At 40.3% G+C, this 26,416-nt stretch overlaps 2 protein-coding genes and 1 non-coding gene across 6 annotated transcripts; 2 read left to right on the plus strand and 1 right to left on the minus strand.

Annotated features, from left to right (window-relative positions):
- Window positions 1-1,926: 1,926 nt before the first annotated feature.
- Window positions 1,927-8,064, plus strand: LOC144529390 (synaptonemal complex central element protein 1). The gene is made up of 8 exons (XM_078268453.1): window positions 1,927-1,988; window positions 3,307-3,381; window positions 3,593-3,640; window positions 3,821-3,875; window positions 5,632-5,721; window positions 5,827-5,890; window positions 6,023-6,089; window positions 6,455-8,064. Exons 1-8 carry the CDS (start codon window positions 1,931-1,933, stop codon window positions 6,556-6,558), a joined length of 561 nt encoding a protein of 186 aa, XP_078124579.1. The 5' UTR covers window positions 1,927-1,930; the 3' UTR covers window positions 6,559-8,064.
- LOC144529497 (U8 small nucleolar RNA) lies at window positions 3,040-3,172 on the plus strand. The gene has a single exon (XR_013503004.1). It is a non-coding gene; the product is annotated as a U8 small nucleolar RNA (small nucleolar RNA).
- Window positions 7,123-21,159, minus strand: fam83hb (family with sequence similarity 83 member Hb). Of its 4 annotated transcripts, XR_013502985.1 has the most exons (9): window positions 20,826-21,158; window positions 15,168-15,360; window positions 14,158-14,490; window positions 13,088-13,252; window positions 12,821-12,945; window positions 12,172-12,720; window positions 9,575-12,021; window positions 8,517-8,860; window positions 7,123-7,565 (listed from the first exon to the last, which is right to left on the minus strand). XR_013502985.1 is itself a non-coding variant. In XM_078268450.1 (8 exons), the coding sequence occupies exons 2-7, from the start codon at window positions 15,288-15,290 to the stop codon at window positions 9,597-9,599; spliced, it is 3,720 nt and encodes a 1,239-aa protein (XP_078124576.1). In that variant the 5' UTR covers window positions 15,291-15,360; window positions 20,826-21,159; the 3' UTR covers window positions 7,123-8,860; window positions 9,575-9,596. The 4 variants fall into 4 exon arrangements, 3 of the variants coding, with proteins under 3 accessions (XP_078124576.1, XP_078124577.1, XP_078124578.1); XM_078268450.1 differs by having other exon boundaries at window positions 7,123-8,860; window positions 20,826-21,159; XM_078268451.1 differs by having other exon boundaries at window positions 7,123-8,860; window positions 15,168-15,324.
- Window positions 21,160-26,416: the final 5,257 nt, after the last annotated feature.

The raw sequence follows: 26,416 nt of genomic DNA on the forward strand, positions 1-26,416 counted from the left end.
GAATAGTGGATACATTGTTACAGGCCCACATTTTGATTTAAAAGATTAAATGTCCTTGAAATGCAAATGAATTTATTGAATGAAGTTATTTCCATTCAGCAAAAATATCATTACACAAAAGTGTCGATCTGTAAATAATGTGGACATTTGAAATATAAATCGGAGGTAAGCTTTACCCTGTGTTAGCCGAGGGGGAGTTATCATTATCCGTTACCTCCGCCGAGGAGGGTTTTCGGCCAAGCTTGTTTATTTGTTTGTTTGTATCAGGATTATGGAAAAACTACTGGCCCGATTTTCATGAAACTGGTGGAGGGGTGTAGCATGGGCCAAGGAAGAACACAATACATCCATGATCACGTGGCGGTTCGCAAATGATTTTTCACTTTCGTTAACATTAGGAGATAGGCCCTTCTATTAATACATCCATGGATAGGCCAGGGCATTTGTGCTGCATTCAAGGGGTGTCGGAATAATCGTAAAGATTAGTTCCCTACTGGGATAAAATCCACACGCATTAATTGTGTAGACAAAGCAGTAATTGTTTTTCTTCCAGCCACTGGCGACAACAAGTATGTAACTGTACTTTTCCTGCTATAAATCAATATATAAATATATAGTATTTTTTATATTAAAAAAATATGCTACTGTGTGGGGGGGGGGGGTGCAGGCTCACTGTGGCGCCAAACGGGTTCTGGTTCCGTCCTCGTGCACATAGGTGCACACGTCCCTTCAGATAAGGACGGTTAGGACTCTGGATAGTTGAAGAAAAGACTCCTCTGGCTGGATAAACATGAGCGAATTGGCAGGTTAGACGGCGTAAATTTAAGTTGAACTATACGTAATTATAGTAGCAAAAGTATACTGATTTTAAAATGCCTACAATAAGTATTTAAGAAAACATTTAAGTTACTGCATAGCTAAGTAGTAACGTTAGCATCTGTTGGCTCTGTAAGGCTAACTTTTAATAAAACGGTGGTAACAGCATTGTATGCAGAATAGAGACTGCAAAGACGGCTAAATGTCAGTATCTTCCTTTGTAGCTGGCTAATCATTTAAGTATTACCGTTAATTACGTGTCATTTTAACTTCATTTAAATTGGTAAAGACTAAATTGATGTGTTAACTAAAGGAGAAAGGTTAGTTAAGTTATATTTGTGTTATCTTATCTTAAAACTATGTTAATTTTAACGTTACTTTATCTCAGTTTGAGCCCATTTGTAAATTGCTGTAACGGTATTGTTTTTGCAGAAAGCTTAGCTAGCTAAGTAAATTCATTTAAACCCACCTAACCTTTAGCCATGTATTTTATTAGGACAACCTGAAGATATCCCTAACATTACATGGAGTGACACTTAGCTAGCTAGCTCAGTGGTTCCTAAACCCTTTCACTTGAAGGACCCCTAAACTGACACAAGATAGACCACGGAGCCCCATTTGATAAGAATGTTGCTTTTAGATGTTTTATTACAGAAGGTGTATGAAACACATTACCAAAATAGTCATACTTTGTGTCATTGTGTTAGGCTACTTATGGATCGAATTATAGTGGAAATAAAGTATTCCTCTTTTTCCTGGGGTCTCCCTCAAGGACCCATTTGGGAACCACTGAGTTAACATAAACCCACCTAACTTATAGCCATGTAACTAATAAGGCCAACCTGAAATTTAACCTAAACATTATATGGAGTGACACTTTTAGTTAGCTAACATGTGCTGTAGGCACATTGGAACATGATGGGAAATCAATGTTTAGACAAAAGTGTTTCACTTATCTAACATTTCTTTTTATTTAACAGGATTCAACATTGAGGACTTGATTAATGTTACACCAATGAATGGAGGTAAACTTGCACAAAGTACAAATTAAACCAATCTTTAAAATCCCTAAACAAGGCTGATGTATTTTCATGCCCTGCTGTCAGGTGGAGGAATGCAGCAGGAGCCCAGAGTTGAACAGTTGATGGGCAAATTAAGAAGGCTGCAACAAGGTAGTGTTTGACTGACCTTGTGGCGTTTTTGAATTGTTAGTAAATCAGATATTTTGAATTGTCATGTGCACATAATGAGGTACTTCAGAGAACAGTTAGTTGTCATGGAGGGTACAGGCCTGGTCAGACCTAATAGCGACATCTTTCGGACAAATGGGAGATGTTTTGTTTTCTATTTTAGAATTGACACACTTGCACTTCCTTTGTATGTTGGATCTTTTCCTCTTAATTTGGGACAAAAACAATGCAGAAAGTGCATCACGTTTTCAATCTACTGCAAAGCATTTTGGTCAAGCACAAGGTACAAACCATAGATATATCTATTATATGGGAATAAACAGTACAAAGGGACGGCTGAGAAGTCACTGCCGCAAACCTCCGTCTTCGCGTTGAATTGTGCTTGTGTCGCGCATGCGTGGAGCTGTGGTACGAATCTTTAATAAGTCGACGATTAGCGCATTATTTAGCGGTTGTATTAAGAGATTTGATCAGTACGAGTACTGTAATCATAGTTATGTATTCGCTATTATGTAGGCTACAAGTCGGTCAGAAATTCAACTGTTGGTAACCTAGCGAAAGCAGCATGTGGAGTTAACATCTTGACATGTTAGTTAGTCTTTGTGAAGCTACACTCCCACTTCCGATGGTAAGTCGCGCAGTGTTTTTCTGTAATTACATCAAAGCCAGTTTAAAAAAAGACATGTGAACCGCGTGTAGGTGTCCTATAGAGGTAAACTGATCGTACAATGTGAAAACTCTTTAACACGGAGGTCTGAGATTGATAGTAAGCTGTGGGAATTTGCACCAATGAGAAGGCTGGTTTTGCTTTCCATATGCTAATGAGCACGCGTTTTCCTTTAGGTTTAACAGAAAGAATAGCATATAGAACAAACATCGTTACACATTAACGTGGTAAGGGTTCGAGTTTAAGCAAAAACACACCAAACTGCATGTAACAAGTAAAAGTTGAACGCGACCACGGGAATTTAAAACCGTGAGTAAGACAGCTCTACGCACTGAACATAACCGTTCTTATGTCAATGGTCTGGTATCTTCAGTGAGGTACATCCTTACCTGTTACTCCCACCAAGGAGTATCAGAACATGATGAATGGAGACTCATGAGATATGATTAATATCTCCATCTTGTAGGGAACAGCAACACCCTACAAGACCCATTCTGACTTTATTGTGAAAAATAATGTAAAAGTCAATTTTACAGGGTAATATGTGATCATTGAATCTAGCTTTTGTGAAGTTACTGAACAACAAATGTAACTGTTACCATGTTGTAGTTACACTTGTTTGATTTATTCAAGGTAAAAGAGCCCTGGAAGAAGAAATTAAGGAATTAAAATCTGTCAGTGACTCTTTGCAGAAAGAGCTGGAAACTTGTAAGACACAAAATAATCTCTAATAATTGTATTTGATTCATATACAATACACTTATTGTACTTGCTGTATGTTGCTAAGATGTAGTCAAAGACCTACTAAAAGTATATAGTAACTGTTTTTGCTATCCTTAAGACAACTATTTATGCCACATGTTATTTGCCATATATGCTTATTTTATCATAGTATTACTAGGCATTGTTGTTTTTACAGTACAAACTGAAGCTTACCAACTGGAAGGAATCCATAAAGAAAAAGAAGGTACATGCTCAAACAACTGTACATGTGTAATTGATTATAGCTTAATAAATATGATGATTTTAAGCCATGCAGAGTTAATTTTTTTGGTTGACTAGGTCTGAAAACAAATATGTCATCTATTTTATATACACAGCCAATACATATGAATAATCTGATGACCTGTGTTATGTTTTTCTCCAGAGTTGTGCAGGAAGCTGCAGTTCCAGTGGGAGGAGTCTGAGCAGGACTGTTCCAGGTGAGTTCTGCACACTAACCAGATAAAGAATAATATTTAGTGTGTGTTTTTCTGAAGTCTGAACATGACCCATCAACATTTTTCTTTGTGCGATATGTAACACTAGATGGCAGCAACTTATCAGAATCCTGGATATTTTTTTCTTTGAGAAATTGTCTGGTGTCAAATCTTACCTGTATTTTTGGATCTACTATGACATGTTGGATTGGTTTTCCTCAGTCCATTTGTACTGAATATTAAGACATTTCCTAATTACTTATTGATTAAATTGAAACTTTTAATAACAATGTACCATTTTAATAATGCATTTTTATTCAGTAGCATATGTTGACTAGAGCCACCTCCACCAAGGTGGTTTGATATGATAACATTAAGATATGTACCTGTGTCATTGAATTAGTTTTTATAAAGCCTAATGAGAGTCTGATTGCATCCTGGACATCAACCACATATTTGTTGGTGACAAAACATTCCGTTCCTTCACTTAAAAGACTTTTGAATTCGATACCTTTGTGGCTCTTTGTTTTTCCTGTCAATGGTTCTTTTTCTTTTTTTATGCTTGTATATGTTGTCTGTATTGTTCACTTTCATTGTTATAACTAATCAAATCCCCATATACAAGTATTTACCTGGCAAGCACACTTTCATGTGTGATGATTTGTGATACAGTGTGATTGATTGTACCATATACAACATCCTTGGGTAGTACATGGCTTTTGTGTACTGTCAAAGGATCATGTGATGATGCTATTTTGTATCCAGCATTACACACAGCAGGTTAAAATTGTAATAGACTTCTTCTTAAGGGCACATTAGCTGTCGTTGATTTACTATATATGTACAGTATCTCACAAAAGTGAGTACAATCCTCACATTTTAGTAAATATTTCATTATATCTTTTAATGGGACAACACTGAAGAAATTACACTTTGCTACAATGTAAAGTATTACGTGTACAGCTTGTATAACAGTGTAAATGTGCTGTCCCCTCAAAATAACTCAACACACAGCCATCAATGTCTAAAACGCTGGCAACAAAAGTGAGTACACCCCTATGTTAAATTCCCATAGAGGCAGGCAGATTTTTATTTTTAAAGGCCAGTTATTTCATGGATCCAGGATACTATGCATTCTGATAAAGTTCCCTTGGCCTTTGGAATTAAAATAGCCCCACATCATCACATACCGTTCACCATACCTAGAGCTTGGCATGGGGTACTTTCCATAAAATCATCTCTCAATGCAAATCAAACCAGCTATTAGGCTAACCGACATAAAACCATCCCAAACTCTAGGTATGGTGAAGGGTATGTGATGATGTGGGGCTATTTTAATTCCAAAGGCCAAGGGCACTTTATCAGGATGCATAGTATCCTGGATCCATGAAATAACTGGCCTTTAAAAATAAAGATCTGCCTGCCTCTATGGGAATTTAACATAGGGGTGTACTCACTTTTGTTGCCAGCGTTTTAGACATTGATGGCTGTGTGTTGAGATATTTTGAGGGGACAGCACATTTACACTGTTATACAAGCTGTACACTTAATACTTTACATTGTAGCAAAGTGTAATTTTTCTATACTCACTTTTGTGAGATACTGTATATGGGATCAAATGTTGTCATGAAGAATATGTTGCAGTCTGTGATGTACAGTAATCACTGTAAGTCTAGGGTGAAATGATGGTACTGGTGGAAATCTTTTATATTTCAAGATGCTTTTATCTTGTATTGAGTGAGTTGTGTGTGTTGTGCAGGCAGTTAAAGCAGAACAAGAAAAGTGAGGAACTGCTGGAAGAGTACAGATGTGAAATCCAGGAATTCAAGCTTAAACACCGGAAGCAGCGGTACCTATTAACAGTGCAATGATATATTACTTTATTTTTTTAACATATCGAACAACCATGTAAATGTCAAAAAGAAATGAACTGAAGTCAGCCCTGTTTTTGCAGGATGAAGTTTGAAAACCAACTTCATCAGCTGATAGAGCAGCATAAGAATCTGCACTCTGTCTTTGTAAGTTTATCTATTTTATATCAAAATGAGTTTGACATCTATAATTTTTTCCCACATCTCTAAAACAGAATGATGAAAATGTGACTCATTGTTGATATTGTTAATGATGCTGTCCTTCAAATTGTAACTTAGACTCCAGAAAGGCTCCCACAAGAAATAGAGAGTGCTGGGAATACGAAAAGTCAACTGTTATCGGCTGGTAGGTACCCTCTCATAATTTATGTCCATCCTTCTGCAAGCAGTGGTCCTCTTTCACAGCAGACATTTTGACTTGTCATAGTAGGAAAAGCACAGCTGAAATTGATAACCTTAACGATGGCTTAATTCCATCAAGTGTCCCAGTAAGTTATTTCAGTGAGTCAGCATGCACAACACCAGGGCCTCTCCTAAGTGGAATGCAGCCATCATTAATGGTTTGGAATACACCTGTGCTTTTCCTACTATGACGTGTCAACATGTCTGCCGTGAAAAAGGTCTATTAAACATTTATTCTTGAACATGCATTATCAGTGTTTTTTCCATGTCCAACCCCTTTGATCTTTGGTCTTTTTCTGTGATTTACAGAACAAATTAAGTTGGCTCAGCTGCATTGCCTCGATGAGGAGCTAGAAGAGATGAAGAAACAGAAGCAGCCAGTGACAACAGCTGCAGAGACTCAGGAGGAGTAAAACTGTTCGTAGGTCATTTTAAAGAATCAGAGGTAACAGTCTCTTGTTTTATTTCCAGTTAGATGCACTTCTTGTCAAGTGAAAACCTTAAATCTCACAAATGGCAGCTTCTGGGTTTCATCAGTCCAAGTGTTGCAATATCCTTCCTAACCTGTACGGCAAAAAACTAAAACTTTAGTTGACCAAAAATGTAAACAGAATTTTAGTCACAACTTCAACTACAATTTATACCAGTGACATCCAAGTAAAATGTTTGCCTACCAAACTCTGTTAATTCCTGTGTCCTTGGCTACTTTTCTGTAAGTATTTCATGCTTTTACATTAACTGTTCTGTAAGGCATGGGTTTGTTTTGATGTATTTATGAAACCAGAAATATTTTACATTGTTACTGGTAAATAGTGTTTTTCAAGTGCCAGTAGTAGTATTTTGTATGGTTACACAAGGCTACCATCTTACTTAAATATTGAAATATTGTGTATTGACATAATATAAAGGTGTTCATATATCTAAAATTAAGTTTTTTTTTCAACAATGTTGTGAAATTGTTAAAAAACACACATGGGTCACATGGGTATATTTTATGAATCTTAAAGAGCCTATAAATAAAAACAGTACAACCCTTCACTACAGTATACACACATACTATGTGCACACAGCCACATTCAATTTCAGTTTGAAAGAGATTTAATAAACAACTTTTTTTTGCAGTATTTCAAATACAATGTAATACTATCTGAGGTTTAAAAAAAGAACACATTGCCCCCTGTGCAAATGATTTCCCCCTAATTAATGCCAATTCGTTTTTACAGCCAAGACCACATACTTGCATATTAATTACAAATAAACACAAGGCACTTCGATAGTACAATGAGGGTGATCACTATCTAATTTGTCATTTAGATTATCAACAAGCCCTTTTTATATTAATATGTACAATATAATCCCTTATAGCAGTGTAACCCCTGAAGTGTCCATATAGCAATCGATCCTCCAATCATTTGATGTACTGTAAAAAAGAAAAACACAATAAATGGTTTGATGCTCAGTCGAGCTTGCAGCCTGGGAACTGTACCATATAACTAAATCTTTGGTTTACTAGTGTTTACAGATCAACAAAAGAGTTAGCAGTCCTGCGTAGGGCGTAGGTCTCAGAAGTTAAGTCATTTATGAAAGGAGGCATGGCCCTGCTCCAGTACTGCAAAATGTAGCTTCCCTTTTTTTCTCTTCCTTTTATGCAGTAGACTTATTTAGAAGTCGACATACAGAGGAACAGGGGCACATTTTTTTTAAGTGATTCAGGGCAACTTAAATGCTTTACATTTTTATTTACATTGCATGAGACAAACGCTAGTACACTTAAATTTAACTCAACTCCTCTAACCATGAAAACCTACAGTCCCCTCTGAATGGTTATCTGACATCTTCAACCCTATGACGTGTGTCCACACCTTAATAGAAAGGCACATAACACTCTTGAGAGGGTAAAGTTCACGACAGGCTCTACTTTCTACTGAAAATCTGCCTCATCATTAGAATTAGACATAAACACATTCTCACATTCTGATTTTGTCTTACTCTTCATTCTCTATAATCTCACAGACATTTCACTCTTTGTCAATTATTCATGTCATTCCTTTCCCCTTCATTTTCTTATCTTTGCTTTCTGTTCTGGATTAATAATAGTCCTAACTTTGGTAATACCTTTGGTGGGCCATTGGCACACAATGAATCCACAAGGACACTTTTTCCCATTCAGTTTAAAACAAGTCCCAGCTACACAGACACTTGCAGAATCACACAACACTTGTACACATGCAGTCATACACCGCCATGTTTTCTAACTGGCATGGGTCTATTTTCCATCCCTCAGGTGCAATATGTACTGTCTTTCTTTTATCCTCTCTCTTACTCCCCCAGTCACGTTTGTACAAGTTCAGTTTTATGTAAATTGCCCTACCTTTTTCCTCCTAGGTGAAACATTGGCCCATGCAGCCAGAATGCAAGTAGAGTCACTCTTCTTTGTCTCAGTCACCATATAAGGTCAAAGTAGTCCCAGGTCTTGGCACATAGGCACATTCCAAACCCAATGACTTCAGTTTATTTTCAGTATTTTTATATATTGTCTTTTCAAGTTGTATTACTTCGTGTGGAAATCCAGGAAAGGCTGGTGTTGAGCCAACGAGGTACTTTGAGAGTGTCATTGGTGCACATGGGCAATAGGTCTTTTTGATCATCTTGCATAAATAGTTCCCATATAAAAGGTGGCTCCTCCATCTTTCGTTATCCCAGGTTATTCCCCATCTATTAAGAGAACAGGGATAACAGTGAATGCAGTGAACAGTTCATGAACCTATTTCCGTCTGTCATTTAGTGTCAATATTATGAGGGACAGTGCTAAGTATGTTCTGCTTTTATTAAAGACACTTACATTTAACCAGTATACCAATAAAGGTAGGACCAAATTCAGTAGTATTTAAAATAGAATTACAATCAATAGCAATCATAGTTGTATTACACTTTATTGTGTATATATAAAGCAATGAACATTAGCTTGTCCACCAAAATTTATTTTCACAGCTTAAACGCAGACACTATGTTAAACATTCATTGTTTGGGAATAAAAACTACTTTCAGTTATACAAACTACTTAATTATTTCTGTAATAATTAGAATATACATGATTGTTTTTTATATATATATATATATATTTCAAAGACTTATTTCCATTTTCAAACTGACTGAACAAACTCTTAATTCAAAATCAAACATTTCGTAATACCTAAATACCTATGAGTTTAAACATCTGATCATTTTTATGGCTCAGAAAGTTCCAAAGAGATTGTTCTTTCCTATTTAAGTCTCTAATTGTACTGTACTCTCATAAGTGTACTATATACTGCTGCGTCTGATTGACTCAAACAATACAGGATTTATATTTTAAACAGCTGGCTTTTTGTAATGTAATTTAAACCTCTGATTCCCCTAATACGTCTACTACTTAAGTTGTTTACACACCTAACGCTACTTATGCCTTTGTTCATATCTCTTTCCCATCCACGCTGCAAGTATCATCCTTGCAGTGATAGACTACCTCAAAGCGGCTGTAGACCTTCTTTTCCTTCCTCAAACTCTCCATCCTCTTCAGCAATCCCTCCCGCTCCTGGACGTTGCCTGAGGGACGCAGAAATCGATTTTTCTTGATGGCGTTCTGTCCCTCCAGCCCCTTCTCCCCATCATCACTTTCTTTGTCCCCTCCTGTTTCTTCTCGCTCCAGTCGGTTTTTCTGGCTGTTGGCCGAGATCTGCTCTAGAATGACTTTGGTGTCATCTCGTAGGTTGCTACTGAACAGTACAGAGCTGCCCGGGGCCTGGTATCGAGATGGGCCTGATATGCCGGTTGATGTTTTGTGATTGGCTGTAGTTTGCTCGGCAGTGGTAGATTCTTTATCTCTAGCTGATGAACTCAGCTTTTTGCTTATATCTTCAGTGATCTCTCTGACCGTGCTCATGCCCTTATCGTCTCCTGAAGATTTCCTCTCTTTATCCTTGGGCCCCAGTAATCCCTTTAGCCTCTGCGTCTGCTTCTTCAAGAAGTCGAGTGTCTTCCCCTCACCCTTTCCCTCACCAAGTGTGTTGATGGATGTATTAGATCCCATAACTTTTTGCAATCCTTCCCTGGAATCATCACGTAGCAGAGTTGAAGAACTTTGAGAGCGACTCTTTTTCAGTTCACTCTTCTCTGCATCAGTAGCGTCTCTGGTCAGAATCTCTTCATCACAGGAGATCCGACGGGGATTCAGTCCTTTGAACTTTAACGGATCCCTCCTGAAGATCTTAGGTGAAGGAAGGGGCTTTAGAGACTTGAATATATCCTTCTTTTGACCATCTGATGCATTTTCCTCTTTTGGAAGTGGAGTTGTCTCTGAAGGCTTCAGGTAGCTTGCAGAAGGCTTTAGTATGGGTGGTTTTGAGGAACTAAATGAAGATCTGCGAGTGAGCTCTGCCAATTTTGCAGATATGTCTATCTTCTTTGGTTCAGGTTCTGCTGAACTAACAGTTGGGATGTTTGGAGTCATTGCAGGTTTTTGGGGAGGTTTATCAGAAAGGTCTGGCTTTTTTTCAGCAGGCTCTGGGGCTTTGAGCGATGACTCTGTCTCCATTTTTGAGGCTTTTCTTTTGGCCGCCAGGTCTTTGAAATACTGCAGTCTATTTGCTGGGTCATTCATGTTCATAGATAATAATGTTGTGACATCAGATTTCTCAAAAGTTGGTGTCGTCTTTACCTCTTCGTTGGTTTTCTGAGGTTCTTCTTTTGCTTTAATCTCATCTTTTAATCGAATCTCCGTTTCCTCTTGCTGTCGCCCTTTCTCCTCTTTTTCTTTCCCCTTCTCCCTTTCTTTCTCCTTATCTCTTTCCTCAGCCTTCTTTCTCCACTCAAAAGGCTCACGAGACAATGACCTCCTCTTCTCTAGGATCTGGGCCACAATCGAGGAAGTGCGCACTGAGTTTAACTCCTCGTCTTCCTCTGTGGCTGGTTTTAGGCCCAGGCTACCACTGTGCATCTCTGCCTTGGACGATGTGAATATAAGCGAGGAACGCAGACGAGAGTTACGTTGAAGTAGTGGATTAACCCGTGTACGGAATGATTCATGTTTGGACAGGAAGAGATCTGGAGTCTCTTTCACCTCCACATCCACACCCACCTCCCTTGCTGCACCCCTCTCTGGCTCTCTCTCCCATTCCTTCTCAGCCTCCCTCCCTCTTTTCTCCAGTACAAATGGCTTCAAGTCACTGACTGACGGTAGCAGATCCTTGGTTGTTGTTGTTGGGGCAGAGTCTCGACTGTTGCTCTCAGGTAACACAGGCTTTCCAAACCGTGGTCTCAAGATATCTGGTCTGGGTTTGGGGGGAACGTTCGGTGGCTCCTTTATTCCAAAGCGGGGAGCTGAGTTTTCAGTGCCAGTTGGCTGCTGAGATGGCAGAGGATCTTCAAATGCATCAGGCCCCAAAGGCTGAGTCACGCTTTCTTCTCCACTGTCCTCATAAGTGCTAAGATAGGAATGGATTCTCCAACTCCTCATGCCTTGCTTAGCATCTGCATCTTCAGCATTCTCTTGATCAGGTTGTTTGGCAAATGGTTTCTTCTCTGGTGGGTGGGGCTGTGTGGGTGAGCTCTGGCAGGCATACGCCTGACCTATGGTTGGTCTCCTATTGGTGGAATCTCCTCCATACCTTCCAGCTAATGGAGGTGCCTGGCACCCCTCAGGTCCTCTCAAGTCCTCAGATGAAAAGTATTCTCGGTTATAGTTTCCAGGTGGAGGCTCCCGATCTGAGCGAAAGCTTGAATCTGAATACTGGTCAATGGAGAGTTGTGGAGGACGACCTCGAAGTCTGTCGTAGTGTCCCTTGCCAGAACCCGGCCCAGGCCCTTCATTGTAGTAATGGCTAGTTTGGGTCTGCTCCCTGTGAAGAGAATACGGAGGTTCTTAATTATTTGATTATAAATGTATTATTATGTGTAAATACATATACTGTACTCACATAAGGTGGCGATATATGTGATGATTCTAAATAATTCAGATTCCAAACAGTTTACATTAAAGGGTTAACTACCTGTGAAAGTCTGTCTCGTCCAAATTATTCATGACTCTGTGCTTCATGTATTGCCTCGAAGATGAGTAGTTTTCCTGGGTTCCCTCTGCATAGCTATGCCTCTTGAAGCCACTGGTACTTATCTCCATCTGCCTGGAAACTATGGACCTTCCCTGCTCCAGGAACGACTGCTGCAGACGAAACTGTTGCTGGGAATACTTTCCTATTGTAATTCCTGCCCCAGGTTCAACAGTGTGACGAAATGGATCGTTCCTCCGGAAAGGAAGTGCAAGGTTACGATCAGAGTCTCCATAGGGGAAGGCAGAGGGAATCTCAGGCTGCCTTCGGTAACCTGTGGGGTTACGCAAAGACTGGGTCCTCTTTAAACCGAACTGGCCGCCTAAGTAACTGCTGGAGTCAAAGAGAGCAAGTGCTCCATCAGATGGGTCAATAACTAAAGGCTCTGACTGAGCAAAGAGAATGCGAAACTCTTCATCAAAGGTGGCAACCAGCTCCCCGAGGAAGAGGTGGGCGATGCAGCGGTGGATCTTCTCATAGGACCACATGAAACTGTAAGAAAATAAGAAAGAATGGAGGAGGCAATTAAAGTACTGGCATTTACAGATTGAATGAATGAGTCTCAGGGATTTAATGAAAACAAATGACTCACCTGTAGTTGCCACTGAGTACAGCTTTGCAGTCAGCCAGTAGGAAACGATCTTTCACCTGCCCCTTAAATGATTTCCCCGTACGGGAATAATAGGTTATTCCTGCCACAGTCCTGACACGTAACATCTGTAAAACCAAATTTCAATCATGTTATGGGCACACTTAATGGAAATGATGTGTTATAAATAAGTAAATAACACAAATGCCAAAGGATAGACAACAGTGAGCCCAGTATTTTTGAGAAAATGTAATGAAAAGGCAATCTCACAGGATGTTGGTCCAAGTTGACTTTGCAGTTGAAGACCATAGAGACAAAGTGATGGACTTCCTGCTCATCCAGTAGAATATAAACCGGAACGTGGCGTGCTGCTGCGTCCAAGAGGTCCGCAAAAAGGTCAACATCTGTAAACTTGTCCATCACCACAGCAATAACCTGAAGCAGAACAGCAAACACAAGAAAACTAGTCAAAGTTCAGTCTGTGTAATATGGTCTTTATTAGTTTAGTTTTATAATTATTTTAACTGAATAGGTAATATAAAATTGCAAAACGTGAACATTTACATAATTTGAAAGAACTTTGGCCTTGGCTGTTTATCAGCAATGGAAAATAAAACACTGGACATTATGCTCTCAACCATATAACTGAAACAAAATGGGCATTTAACTACACTTATCAGCAATACAATGTACGTTAATCTCTCCTAAATTTACACAATACACATGGCATAGAAAGATGAATGACTCCTGTCTCAGAACCTGTCTTCTATATGCATGTTGAAACACTGGTATGCCAGAACACAGGAGAGACACACTTTTAATGTTACAGTAAACAAGACAAACATGTACTCTATACACAAAGACAGAAATGGAGGACAGCCAATGACACGGCCCACATCAACAGGTTTGACTGCCTGACATTTGGCATGTTTATTTTGTGTTAATTATATTTTGAATTTAGCTAAAGGCCTGCCAGTAAGAAATTCATATGCAAGGGAGTGGTGGCAAAGTTGGCAGTGGCAGATAAAAAGTAAGATTAAACTAACAATGAGATGAGAGAATACTGATATGGTAGTATGAACTGGTGTGTTAATTTATTACAGCATAGGTTTCCCACCCATTCACTTTTAGATTAGCTATGAAAAAGTATGGCATGTGCGTAGAAACAAAAGCATTGGTGGCATTTTTCACCATTACGCGGTACGTGCACTATAATAGGTTGGAATTTATGTACGTAGAATGCTTTGATCTTATCCTCAGATGCCATTTTTTTCAGAATTACCTGCGGAAAGCGAACCGGATATGTAGGTTTAAGTTTCCCATCTCTGCCTTTTACTTACCTGGCGTGCATTCTTAATGAGTCTCCTGGCCTGCTGCTTGATGGTTGGCATGTCTGGGTCGGAGGGGTTGACTAGAGTGGTGACCTCTGTGGGCCCCATGAAGCTTTGCTGTGGCAGCGGCCAGCCCAGGTCCAGCCCCGGGGCAGCCAGGTCGGACTGCATCGGCCAGTAGGTGTCGGAGGAGCCATCAGCATCCTGACATCCCTCATGGAATGTCAGCTCTGGGACGCTGGAGGTCTGGTTGGGCGTCTGGATTGTTGACTTAATGAATTCAATTTCCGACTGTGCCAGGAAACCGACCACATCCGCGGACTGGAGGAACTCATGGTAACCCTGTTGTGACAGGAGACGCACTCAAATTCATGACATCATTAAACCAACATGACATCATGACTTCACGTAAACATACACGCCCACTTTCTTAAGCCAAGTGGCGTGTTATCTGTACACATTTTGAGCTATCCGCGTGTATGTCCATACTGTATACAGAGGACGTAAACATACACGCCACTTGGTGTGTTATCGCGAGAAGAAAGCTACGGTTGGGTTTAGGAAACGTGACACGCAGGTTGGGTTTTAGGAAAAGAACAACGAAATTGGATTTAGTAAAAGAACAAAGCAACGTTTAAGATTAGGAAACGTGACACGCGGGACACGATCCCCGGTCTCCTGGGTGAAAGTCCTGTGGGTGAAAGTCCTGTGTTTTACCCATCCTCCACCCCGACCAGCCTCCCTATGCGGATTTTCGCCCTTTCATACTACTCGCTACGGCGTAAATTCACACGCAATCGCAAGGTAATGTAACTCAATGGAGGCCAAACAGCGTTGATAAGCACGCTAAAAAGCGAGTATGCGCCTTGATAACACGCCAATAATTGGAGTGTCATACATACGCCATTTCTGTAAGATCAGTCTGATTAAACCAATGTATCCGTCTTTTTGAAGTATTTAAAAAAAAAATCCATTACATACACACATAAAAACACACAAGTAGAAACATTTTGTGTTACCTGTATGTCATTTTCTATCAAAGCATCAATAGCTAGGCGGTACTCCTCGCGGTAATGTGGGGGCAGGTAGTTTGGGTCGAGGGGGTTATCGCCAATCGATGAACTCTGAGATCGATGTGCCATGGTTGGAGAGAGGGGTGAGGTCAAAGGTCAGGGCCTGGGTGAGGAGAGATAAGGGAGGAGGAATTTAAACCTGTGCAGAAAGAAAGAAAAGCTCAGTGAGAGAAAACATTTAAAAATGTGATGCACAATGCTCTTATCAACTCATTAATATTTGTATTTGTTCAGGTGTCTGTACAGTTTGAGTGTTTTAGAGAAATACAATTACAGGTTTCTTAGAGCAAACAGTTACATATTGCCATGTGTTTAATCACATTGCTTTTGTAGATGCAACTAGATAAGACACTACTCTTCGATCAGTGATATACAATACTCATAATTCAACTAAATATTCCTCAGGGTGGTGAGAGGAAGAATGCTTTATGTCAGGATACACAAGTAGAAAGATTACCTATAACCCCTTACACAAAGAGTCTATTGTTGCTGAGTCAAATGGCTGTGCAGTAAGTTTAATGAGTATGCACACCTTAACCGGCACACAATACCACATGCTTATACTCTGGCAGGAGTTAATAGTTGTGACAGATCTCCCCAGAAAAAAACTAATTCCCAGCCGAGGGCCACGTTTCTAAGTTTACAAGGCAAATGAATGCAGTGCGTGCAGGTTCTGCTATGAATCACTAATAAATAAGTTGAGGTTGATGGTTTGTTTTTATTATTGCCATTAATATTTCATTATATTTATTATACATATATTATACAAATACATAAAGTAAATGTGGCACACTAAACTTAAAATAACTGTTGACAACGTATGTCATAATATTTGACTGGATGACCTTGGACAATAATAAACAATACAAAGACATAGTTTGCAACTTCTTTAGACAAAATACTTAACCCCAATGCATCATCATTTTCTGTCTTCTGTTGTTCACCATAAACTCAATTTTATAGTTAGACTGTGATTGAAAGATAACATAACTTCTTATTTACAGCATCACACACTGCTTAACTGCCCTTTTTTTGTAAAGTTAGAGTTGTATTCAGCAACTAAATATCCTGCTTGTGATAGCCCCAATGATTAACTGAAATTCAATCTGGCTTGGGAGAAAATTACATAAGGTAAGAACAACAGGATATCAAAAATACAATGGGAGTGAAGTGAGAGAAAGGGAGGTGAGAGGGAGAGGTGGGAAAGGCATTTAGAGGTGTATAGACAGGTTCTCTCATATCTCTGCTCAGTAAATCTTCATGCTGGTGCGTCATGCTTCAAGTTGCTACTCAGTCCTCAACCTTTAAAAAATCTGGTTCAGTCATAACACACACACACACATTGATTTAGGCGAGCATGAGTATCCTATTAGCTGTGCCATGACTTGTACTGCCTTTAACTTAATTTGAGGTAGTGAAAGGAAAATTGTAAATATCACTTTGTGAATGTGCAATAACGGATTGTTTAAATGAGAAAGAGAGGGTGGAGAGAGTTTAGGATTCACTTTGCAGATTCACAGACTTTAAGAGCCAAGTTCAACATTATTCACATAATTTCATCCGTGGATGAATCGATTTATTAGATACCAATTCTCTCACTCTAAGCCCAAAAGAGGCAATCAGCCACCACCGAAAAAACAAGATAGATGGAAGGCATAGACAACTTAGTTGGACAAATAGAAACTGTACAACAAAGGAGGATATAATAATTAGAGTTGCAGCGAACGCTTTTTTTCATTATCAATTAATCTGCAGATTATTTTTTACAAGTAATCAATTTATTATTAGGCCATCCAATAGTTTGTCTGCCCACACTTTAAAACATAAAGATGTTCAGTTTATGATCACATAAGAAAAAGAGAAGCAGCAAATGCTCACAACTGAGAAGCTGTAACAAGGCAATGTCTGGTGTTTTTGCTAGAAAAAAATAGTTGGTTAACATATAAAAATGCTGATTAATTTCCAAATAATTAACTACTACTTTCAGCTCTAATAACAATAGCTGGTTCGATCCACTTTGTTTAGTATATGTTTTGCCATCATTATTTGGCATCTGTTAATCTGCTTTCAAAAGATGAAGTAGACTATCACTGACAAGGCTGGATTCCATCCCACAACACAGTCCTGTGTTGTTATGCACCATCAGCTGAGCCAGCCGGGACACCCCCTCGTTGATATTTAATGTGGCGCTGACAGCTGCACACTGGACGGGTCATCTGATGGGGGAGAATTGGGTTAAACAATTCAAGTATCCAAAGTAAGCTGGTGAAACTCTTTAATATCAGGAATATACATGTGTTCCTTCTGCACATTGCAGCTGTGGTTGAAACAGGAAGTGTTCTTGACTGTGGATATACTGTATCACCATGGAAACGTACAGTCTTAGGAACTATGGTTGATTGACAGCCTGGCTAACCTGGGGTTGGAGTGGGAGGGTGAGCAGACGTTTTGTAAGGTTGTACCTGCTTTAGAAGTGTGTGTGTGTGTGTGTGTGAGAGAGACACGTGTTTTCTGTAAACTTCCACACACACTTGAGAGATTGGGGGTGATAGCAAAGGGCCCCAAGTCCTAACCTGCAATCACTTGGAGACACTGGTTTACTCAGAGGCCTGGTGAGTCACCGGGTAGCCCGGCCTGGCCTTGCCTAGGGATAACTTGCAACATAAATGTCTGTGGTGATTCATCTGATGGCAAAATGTCTGACATCCTGTTTCCTTACTCAGTTTGAGCCATAGAAATTGGGCCTTTGTGGTGTGCTGTTCCCATTTAAAAGTTCCATAGTGGGCAGGGAGTCGTGTTAGACACACACGTTGCTTGCATGGAATAATTTTACTCCTGCCAAGTTTCTAAAATGGGAAAAATCTACTAAAAAACTACTTTGATGCATTTTGTTTTGTTCTTTATTTTTTAAAGAAATCTAGCCGACTGAGGCTTGATCTGTATATAAGTGAATTGTGCTGAGGCAGCAGTTATGTGTATACCTGAGGACTTGTGATAACAGCCATGAACTGAGAGATGTGCACCTGCCTGTGCTCGTCATAATGTTTAAACCTCTGAAAAGTCAGCTACCATGTGTGACAACACAACAACAGCCACAAACAAAAACACAGCGAGTACGTTTCAAATTATGAAATAGTTAGAAATGCTGTCAGTGCCTTTCAGTTAGAAAAATAAAGAGTTGTGCATCTAACGTTAATTTTCATTATCGATTAACTCCACCGTAGAGGAACACAGCGAACCAATGCAAATGGACCCTGAGGTGAATATGAGCTATCAAGCAAACCATTATTTGTCACATTTATGTTATCCCATCATCAGCTCAGCTAAGTGCGTGACTCAAGAACGCATTAGCACTAAACAGAGCCCTGGGGTTTCTCATTCACCCTCCTGACATCTGGGTTAGTGCAGAATGAAGCAACAGAATAACACAATGTAAGATGCATGGCACCTCACCTGGCTGACTGCTCGGATATTCAAACAAATATTGCTGCTTTGTTTGTTGTTATAGCAACTTCAGTAAGCATTAAACAGTAGATAGTGACATGATGATAGGGAACTTGCTTTCTCTGTTACTCCCTTAGTTATAACCCTTTCTGTTACCCACACAAGGACCAGCCTGCCCTAAATGCACCATTAACAAAGCCAGTTTGAAACACTAAACCACCACAGTGTAGGCAGGCAGCAATCGACTGCAGCTCCTCAAGGCCGATAAACCCAATATGCTGATGTGTCCAATGTTTGCTCACTAAGCATGTGAATGGCTCATTCTCAGCATTCCTGCCATCAGAAGAGCGAGAGAAATAATAAGCGAAGAGCTGAGAGAAGAACATTTTTTATCTGTCTCAACATGTGAACCAGAGAAACAAGCCTGAGGAGACACAAACTATCAAGTACAAACTCCAAAACATATTTTCAGTTTTCTGTCTTGTCTCCCACACACGCATCTGAACACTCTAGCACTATGATTGATCTGGCATAGCTCTTCGGTCCGATTCATTTTCTGCAATAATTCGGTGTGAATGTAGTTATAAAAGAATACCTGAAAACAGGTTTGGAGGGATGAGCCACTCATCTCCTGATGTTCCTGTCAGGACCTTTCAATGCCACTTTCGGCAGATTAACACACACAAACACAGAGCACAACTTGTCTTTCTGTATAACATCACACCTCAGGGTGACTGTTGAATCACAAAAGACAGCTCAAGGTCAGGTTAATGTATACTGTATGTGAGGACAAAAGGCAGCGCCTATCCTCCCTTTTTCTAGCTGGGTTTTACATAGCAGCGCTGCTAGAAAATCAGGTCCACTGAGGTCCTCGTCATCTGTTCCAACTGCCTTAAGATGTCTGTGGTTATCTTGAGTGGAAAACCCAACAATAAAAGCATAAAAATGCTTCTACTTTGCTTCTTCACTCCCCCAGAAGCGTGATATTGCTCATACATGAATTACTACCACGGACAATGATCCCTTGTAACACATACAATGCAAACAAAGCTATGAATGGGATGCAGCCCTGGCCATATGGCTGGTGTGACAAGATGAAATCTATAATAAGAAGCACACATGCAGAGACGGGCCACAAAAAAAAGCTTGCACTACAAACTTTCCCCCTCAAATTACAAACACATGTTGGATTATTCCTATCCAGTGAGTCACTTTGACTGAATCAAGGCAAAGCCTGTCAAGGTAAAGTTTGAATGAAAACTTTACTTGTTTGGGTCATTGCTGCAAACAAAATTGATCTGTGTGTGTAATAAAGATACTATGAGAGTCTATAGATCAACATATGTAGGAGACGACATGTGCAGGGTGTCTTCCTTGCTCAACACACAAGGCTCCATGCATAGAGGACAATAACTTTGTATTACCTCACCAATTATCTTTAAATTACAGACATGTCAAGTTAGCCTTATGACATGACCTGCAATCCGTACAGGGCATTGTGCAACCGATGCATTAGACATGCTTGTCTCTGCCTTTCAGGCATTATTTATTACCCCTTGTTCCCTACAATGCAGTGCAGACAAAAATCTACACAGTAAAAACAGTAAAAAAAAATAAATAATAATAAGTAGCTGTTTTCCCTCTTTCTTGAATGTATTCAAAGGACAGGAGAAAGAGCAGCACAGTTTGTCAGTGCCAGCCTTCTGTGTGCTTAGACAATAACAATACTGTTCAGGTTTTGCAATGCACAGCTGCAGGTACCTGGATGACTTAATCCTTTATAAACTTCAGGCTACGGGTGAGGAAAGTAACCAGCATTTCACTTTTTTATTCCACCCACATGAAGTAATGAATAGAATAGACACAACTAGGAGATATTAAACCAGGACAGGACACAATAGAATAGAAAATAAGGATAGAGGCTAATAAAACAGGACACAATATAATAGAATAAAGCAATATACAACAAGAATACAATAATAAAGAATAAGTATAAAGTATGAATTAGAATACAACACAGTAAATAATAGTGTACTAGGATAGGCTACATTTACAGTAGCCTAAAAGATAAAACAGGACAGAACACAACAGAATAGACCCTCTGTACATATGGTTCTTTTGTCCCATTTGCACTCGCAAACCTTTATTTCCACTCCATACCTCTTAACTTTGCGGCAGAACTTGTCTCCTCTCTTTGTACCGACGGGTAGACTATCTCTCTCCCCAGTGAAACCGCCGATGTGCATGCGTTCCCTTCCCGTCGGCGCGTCACATTCCTCAGATCGGGCTACAACTCCACCCAAACCTCCTTTGTGCACCCTCCACTGCCAGCCTGCGAAGAAAGGAGACGCGAGGCCACACGGACTCCAGGCCCGGGCTGAGTGCTTCACTCGGCGGGGTGTGATCCTCCAGAGCCACCGCCACTATACGGCACAGAGCAGCGCGGTGAATGAGGAAGGAGCGGGACAACTCCTGCTAGGCAGGGCTTTCCCACCGGTGTGACTCCTCCCAAACCCGTTGATCACTGAGAACAGAAGATCATTGGAAGCTCACTCCCAGTGGCATATTTCAAAAGTGTTGGCCTTTATGTCATGGCTACTAATTGGTGTTTTATCTAGCCCCAAAACTCTTTAAATGTGCCAATTTGGGCCAACAGCCAACCCATTGGTCCAATAAATCACCCTTCTAGCACTCACTCTTTAGACTGTCTTGTCTTTACACTGTTTTGCACTGGTTTTATCTTGCACTTTATATTGCTGCCTTGTTGCTACCTGCTGCTTACTGATGTCATCTCTACTGTGTACTGGATGGGTTGACACTAAAGTTATCTGGAAGAGTGGAAGTGTCAGGCAGCAGTTAAAAGCTGCACTATTTCATTTCTTCCTCATACAAATGAAATAATTCACAGTCAATAAAACGCACAATTTACCTTTACCATTATCCCAAAATAATTTGCCCCTTTTTAGCAAAAGTTGTAGGCTCACTTTGGTTTCTTTGGAGACTATGTTCCCCACTGAAACATTATGTAAATGAGTCACCTGCTGTTTTTCTCCATAGCAAAACACTTAATCAGCAGGATCCAGCAGTTCCCCTTTCTATATGAATCTTCTGCTACAGGCTTCACTGCTCAGTTTCTTTATGGGCTGGATTTGGGAAGCTTGTTTTTCTAAAGGCCATGAAGTGATAGTGCAGGTCATACTAAGACACTATATGTCCTTAATATAAACCATAATTTGTAGATACTGGAGTTATCAGATTGTTCTCACACTTTTGGCCAATAGGCGAATGACTATTTAATATATTTCGGAATTTTCTGCTCGGGCGAGTTAATTCCAACATATTTATTTTGTATAATTTGAAGAAAACGTCTTCAATCTTAACCCTTTGTCTCTTTCACTCTCTTTATTTGTCTTTTTTTTAATTTACTTGTTACTGCCTCTCTTTTAGATTCTCAATCAGCCCCTCTGTGTGTCACTCAATGCATTTGAATACAGCAGCAACCATGACATTAAAACAAGGCATAATACAGGCAAAAGTATACGTGTGTGTGTGTGTGTGTGTGTGTGTGTGCACTTGCCGTCCTTTGTCCTGAAACGTGTATCAGATAGAACACACCTTGTTAGGGTGTGTCTCCTGTTCGAATGCACCTTGTAAGCTCCTGCTGTAAACTCAAACTGCAGGAGCCATGTTTCTGGGCTCTCACATTGCCTGTTTACTCTTTTAATTCATGCAAACGTGCAACTCTCAGCTTGACAGAGATATGAAATGAGAGTTGAGTGTTTGCATACGGCTGTGTGAGTATGACAAGTAGACTATGATTGTGTGCAATAATAAAGAATAGGCTACACTGTGTGTGTGAAATGATATCCCATGAAAGAAGTATGAGTGCCAATAGAGAGACAGAGTGTCTGCTTACATGAACAATCTCTGATAACAAACACTAGCAGGTATACAGACGCTGAAACCCAGGGTGCGGCCGCTCGAAGGAATTTGCTCAAGGCATCTTACCACACCCAATATTCCCCCCTCCACACACACACACACACACACACACACACACACACACACACACACACAATGTCTTCCCCCCCTCTCTCTCTGTCTTCCTCCCTCTAGCTTTGCTCTCTCTCCCTGTGCTCCTTCTCTGAGTCACCTGGCAGCCATTGAACAGGTGTACAGGTTCAGGCAGAGTCCTGGCAGCAGCTAAATCCTGGCCTGCATCTCAACATGCCTGGCAGAGGAGTCTGCATTATCTGGGACGATTTGAATTCAAACAAGCTTTATTGACATGGCTGTGAGAGTTCAATGTTGACAATATGTATTATGCATTACTAAGATGTTGGGCTACCACAAGCCTCCAAAACAGCTTCAGTATTAAATTCACCAATAACTTAGCAGGAATTTACTTCAGTACTTTAGAAAGTTAATACTCTATGAGTCTGCGCTTGTTTAGTCTCTCTATTCTTTCTCTGTCTTAAACCTGCATCTCTGTGGCCCTGTGAGCTTTCCCAGCATGCTTTTCTTACGCTGTAATGTCACACCTGAGTATAAGGTGACTCTCTGGAGCCTGGGGCTCTGAGGTCATCTTTACACCACTGTGCTGGGAAGAAAGGTGCACACACGTCCACTTTAACACTATACAGTATATGGGTTGCTATTTATGTGCGTGAGGGGGTTGGCAGTGTTGTGTGTGTGTGTGTGTATATGGACCCTCATGCCAATGAGACGGCACTACATTCCCATTACCACCATTAATGACAATTTACCTTTGGTTTCTTTAGTCTGCATTGTGTGCGGGTCCTTTATTTCCTCACAGATCAAGATCCTGCAAATGAATTCTTCGAGAGAGAGTAAAACATGATCCTCAAAAAGTAAAACAATAAAGTGAATGTGGTGTGTGTAGGTGTAACTAAAATACCTGATTACATAATTCCCATTACCTAAATAATAATCACTGACAAGTGAGATCTAATGAGCCTGACACACCTGCATGATGCGTGTGTTATTAAATGTGTGTGTGTGTGTGTGTGTGTGTGTGTGTGTGTGTTCCTGCTTTGAGCAGAGCTCGAGACCTTGTCAAGAAACCTTGACAAGCATTACAATCAGTTTTTAGAACTGCGTGGGGCATCATCATGAACAATAAACAACTCAGGTAGAAGGAAAGTCCCCACAGTTCATTTAAAGTAAGTAAGTAAGTACGTGTGTGTGTGTGTGTGTGTGTGTGTGTGTGTGTGTGTGTGTGTGCGTGTGTGCGCGTGTGTGTGTGTGTGTGTGAGAGAGAGAGGACTGACGGCGTCACTACATACCTGTGACAGGTGTTGTCAATCTGATGCTATAATTACAACTGTCTTGGCATGATGTTAATGATTATTCAGGAAACACTGTGCATACAGAAAGGATACAAAGACAAACAGAACTTAAAACAGTAAACAAGGGTCTGATTTATCAAACCAGCTTGATACCATCATGCTGTTACTACAATGTCCGCTCAAAGACTGGCATGGATTATTGTTACTACCTTTACAACTACTAATTCATAATAATTAGCTTGAAATAAAAGCTACTGATTCTTAGTAAGATATTTCTTTAATAGAAAATAAAACATTTGGAACAATTATAGGTCCAACATATTACAGGTCTGGACTTGAGCTTTGTTTTAAACTTCACCAGACAGGATGGCTGTGCTCGGGGACCTCAGGGAGCATTTTAGGCTCTTACGGAAAGTTTATATATCAATAATGTGGTTGAACTTAAAACCACGCATGCAGAGTAGTTAATGATGTCCTAAAACAGGTTTAGGTGTGAAAAGCACCCCAGAGTTACAGCAAGAGATCAAAAACAGTTTGACTGTCTTTCAAAGTAGAAAGGTGACACAGATACAGTGGTGTGAAAAAGTGTTTGCCCCCCTTCCTCATTTCCTGTTCCTTTGCATGTTTGTCACACTTAAGTGTTTCGGAACATCAAACCAATTTAAACAATAGTCAAGGACAACACAAGTAAACACAAAATGCAATTTGTAAATGAAGGTGTTAATTATTAAAGGTGAAAAAAAATCCAAACCATCATGGCCCTGTGTGAAAAAGTGATTGCCCCCTAAACCTAATAACTGGTTGGGCCACCCTTAGCAGCAACAACTGCAACCAAGCGTTTGCGATAACGTGCAATGAGGCTTTTACAGCGTCCTGGAGGAATTTTGGCCCACTCATCTTTGCAGAATTGTCCTAATTCAGTTACATTAGAGGGTTTTCGAGCATGAACGGCCTTTTTAAGGTCATACCACAACATCTCAATAGGATTCAGGTCAGGACTTTGGCTAGGCCACTCCAAAGTCTTCATTTAGTTTTTCTTCAGCCATTCGGTGGTGGACTTGCTGGTGTGTTTAGGATCATTGTCCTGCTGCAGAACCCAAGTTCGTTTCAGCTTGAGTACGAACAGATGGTCGGACATTCTCCTTCAGGATCTCTTGGTAGACAGCAGAATTCATAGTTCCTTTTATCACGGCAAGTCTTCCAGGTCCTGAAGCAGCAAAACAGCCCCAGACCATCACACTACCACCACCATATTTTACAGTTGGTATAATGTTCTTTTTATGAAATGCAGTGTTCCTTCTACGCCAGATATACTTGGACACACACCTTCCAAGAGTTCCACTTTTGTCTCATCGGTCCACAGAATGTTGTCCCAAAAGTCTTGGGGATCATCAAGATGTGTTCTGGAGAAATTGAGACAAGCTTTGATGTTCTTTTTTGCTCAGCAGTGGTTTTCTCCTTGGAACTCTGCCATGCAGGCCATTTTTGCCCAGTCTTTTCCTGATGGTGGAGGCATGAGCGCTGACCTTAACTGAGGCAAGTGAGGCCTGCAGTTCTTTGGACGTTGTTGTGGGGGTCTTTTGTGACCTCTTGGATGAGTCGTCGCTGCGCTCTTGGGGGTAATTTTGGGCGACCGGCCACTCCTGGGAAGGTTCACCACTGTTCCATGTCTTCGCCATTTGTGGATAATGGCTCTCACTGTGGTTCGCTGGATTCCCAAAGCTTTGGAAATGGCTTTATAACCCTTTCCAGACTGATAGATCTCAATTACTTTCTTTCTCAATTGTTCCTGAATTTCTTTGGGTCTCGGCATGATGTGTAGCTTTTAAGGATCTTCTGGTGGACCTTACTGTGTCAAGCAGCTCCTATTTAAGTGATGCCTTGATTGTGAACAGGTGTGGCAATAATCAGGCCTGGGTGTGGCTAGAGAAATTGAACTCAGGTGTGGACAACCACAGTTATAGTATGTTTTAACAAGGGGGGCAATCACTTTTTCACACAGGGCCATGATGGTTTGGATTTTTTTCTCCTTTAATAATAAACACCTTCATTTACAAATTGCATTTTGTGTTTACTTGTGTTGTCCTTGACTTTTGTTTAAATTGGTTTGATGTTCGAAACACTTAAGTGTGACAAACATGCAAAGGAACAGGAAATGAGGAAGGGGGCAAACACTTTTTTCACACCACTGTAAGTGTTTGCACCAATGACTCGGGCTTTACATTTCCTTGGACTTAATATGCAGGCCAAAAGAAAGTGAACAGGACTGGTGAGGTGTAAGTTTAAACTCAGCTTGATGGAGGCACCTGTTTCAAACAACCTGTTACCTGCATGGTCACCATGAAGACGTTTCACCTGTACGTCTGTACAAACAGACGTACAGGTGAAACTTTAACTTCATTTTATTGTTGAGTCTTCTTTCTTTTCTTTTCTTTTTTTTCT

The sequence above is a fragment of the Sander vitreus genome, chromosome 14 (genome assembly GCF_031162955.1).
Source record: "Sander vitreus isolate 19-12246 chromosome 14, sanVit1, whole genome shotgun sequence".
Taxonomy (NCBI): domain Eukaryota; kingdom Metazoa; phylum Chordata; class Actinopteri; order Perciformes; family Percidae; genus Sander; species Sander vitreus.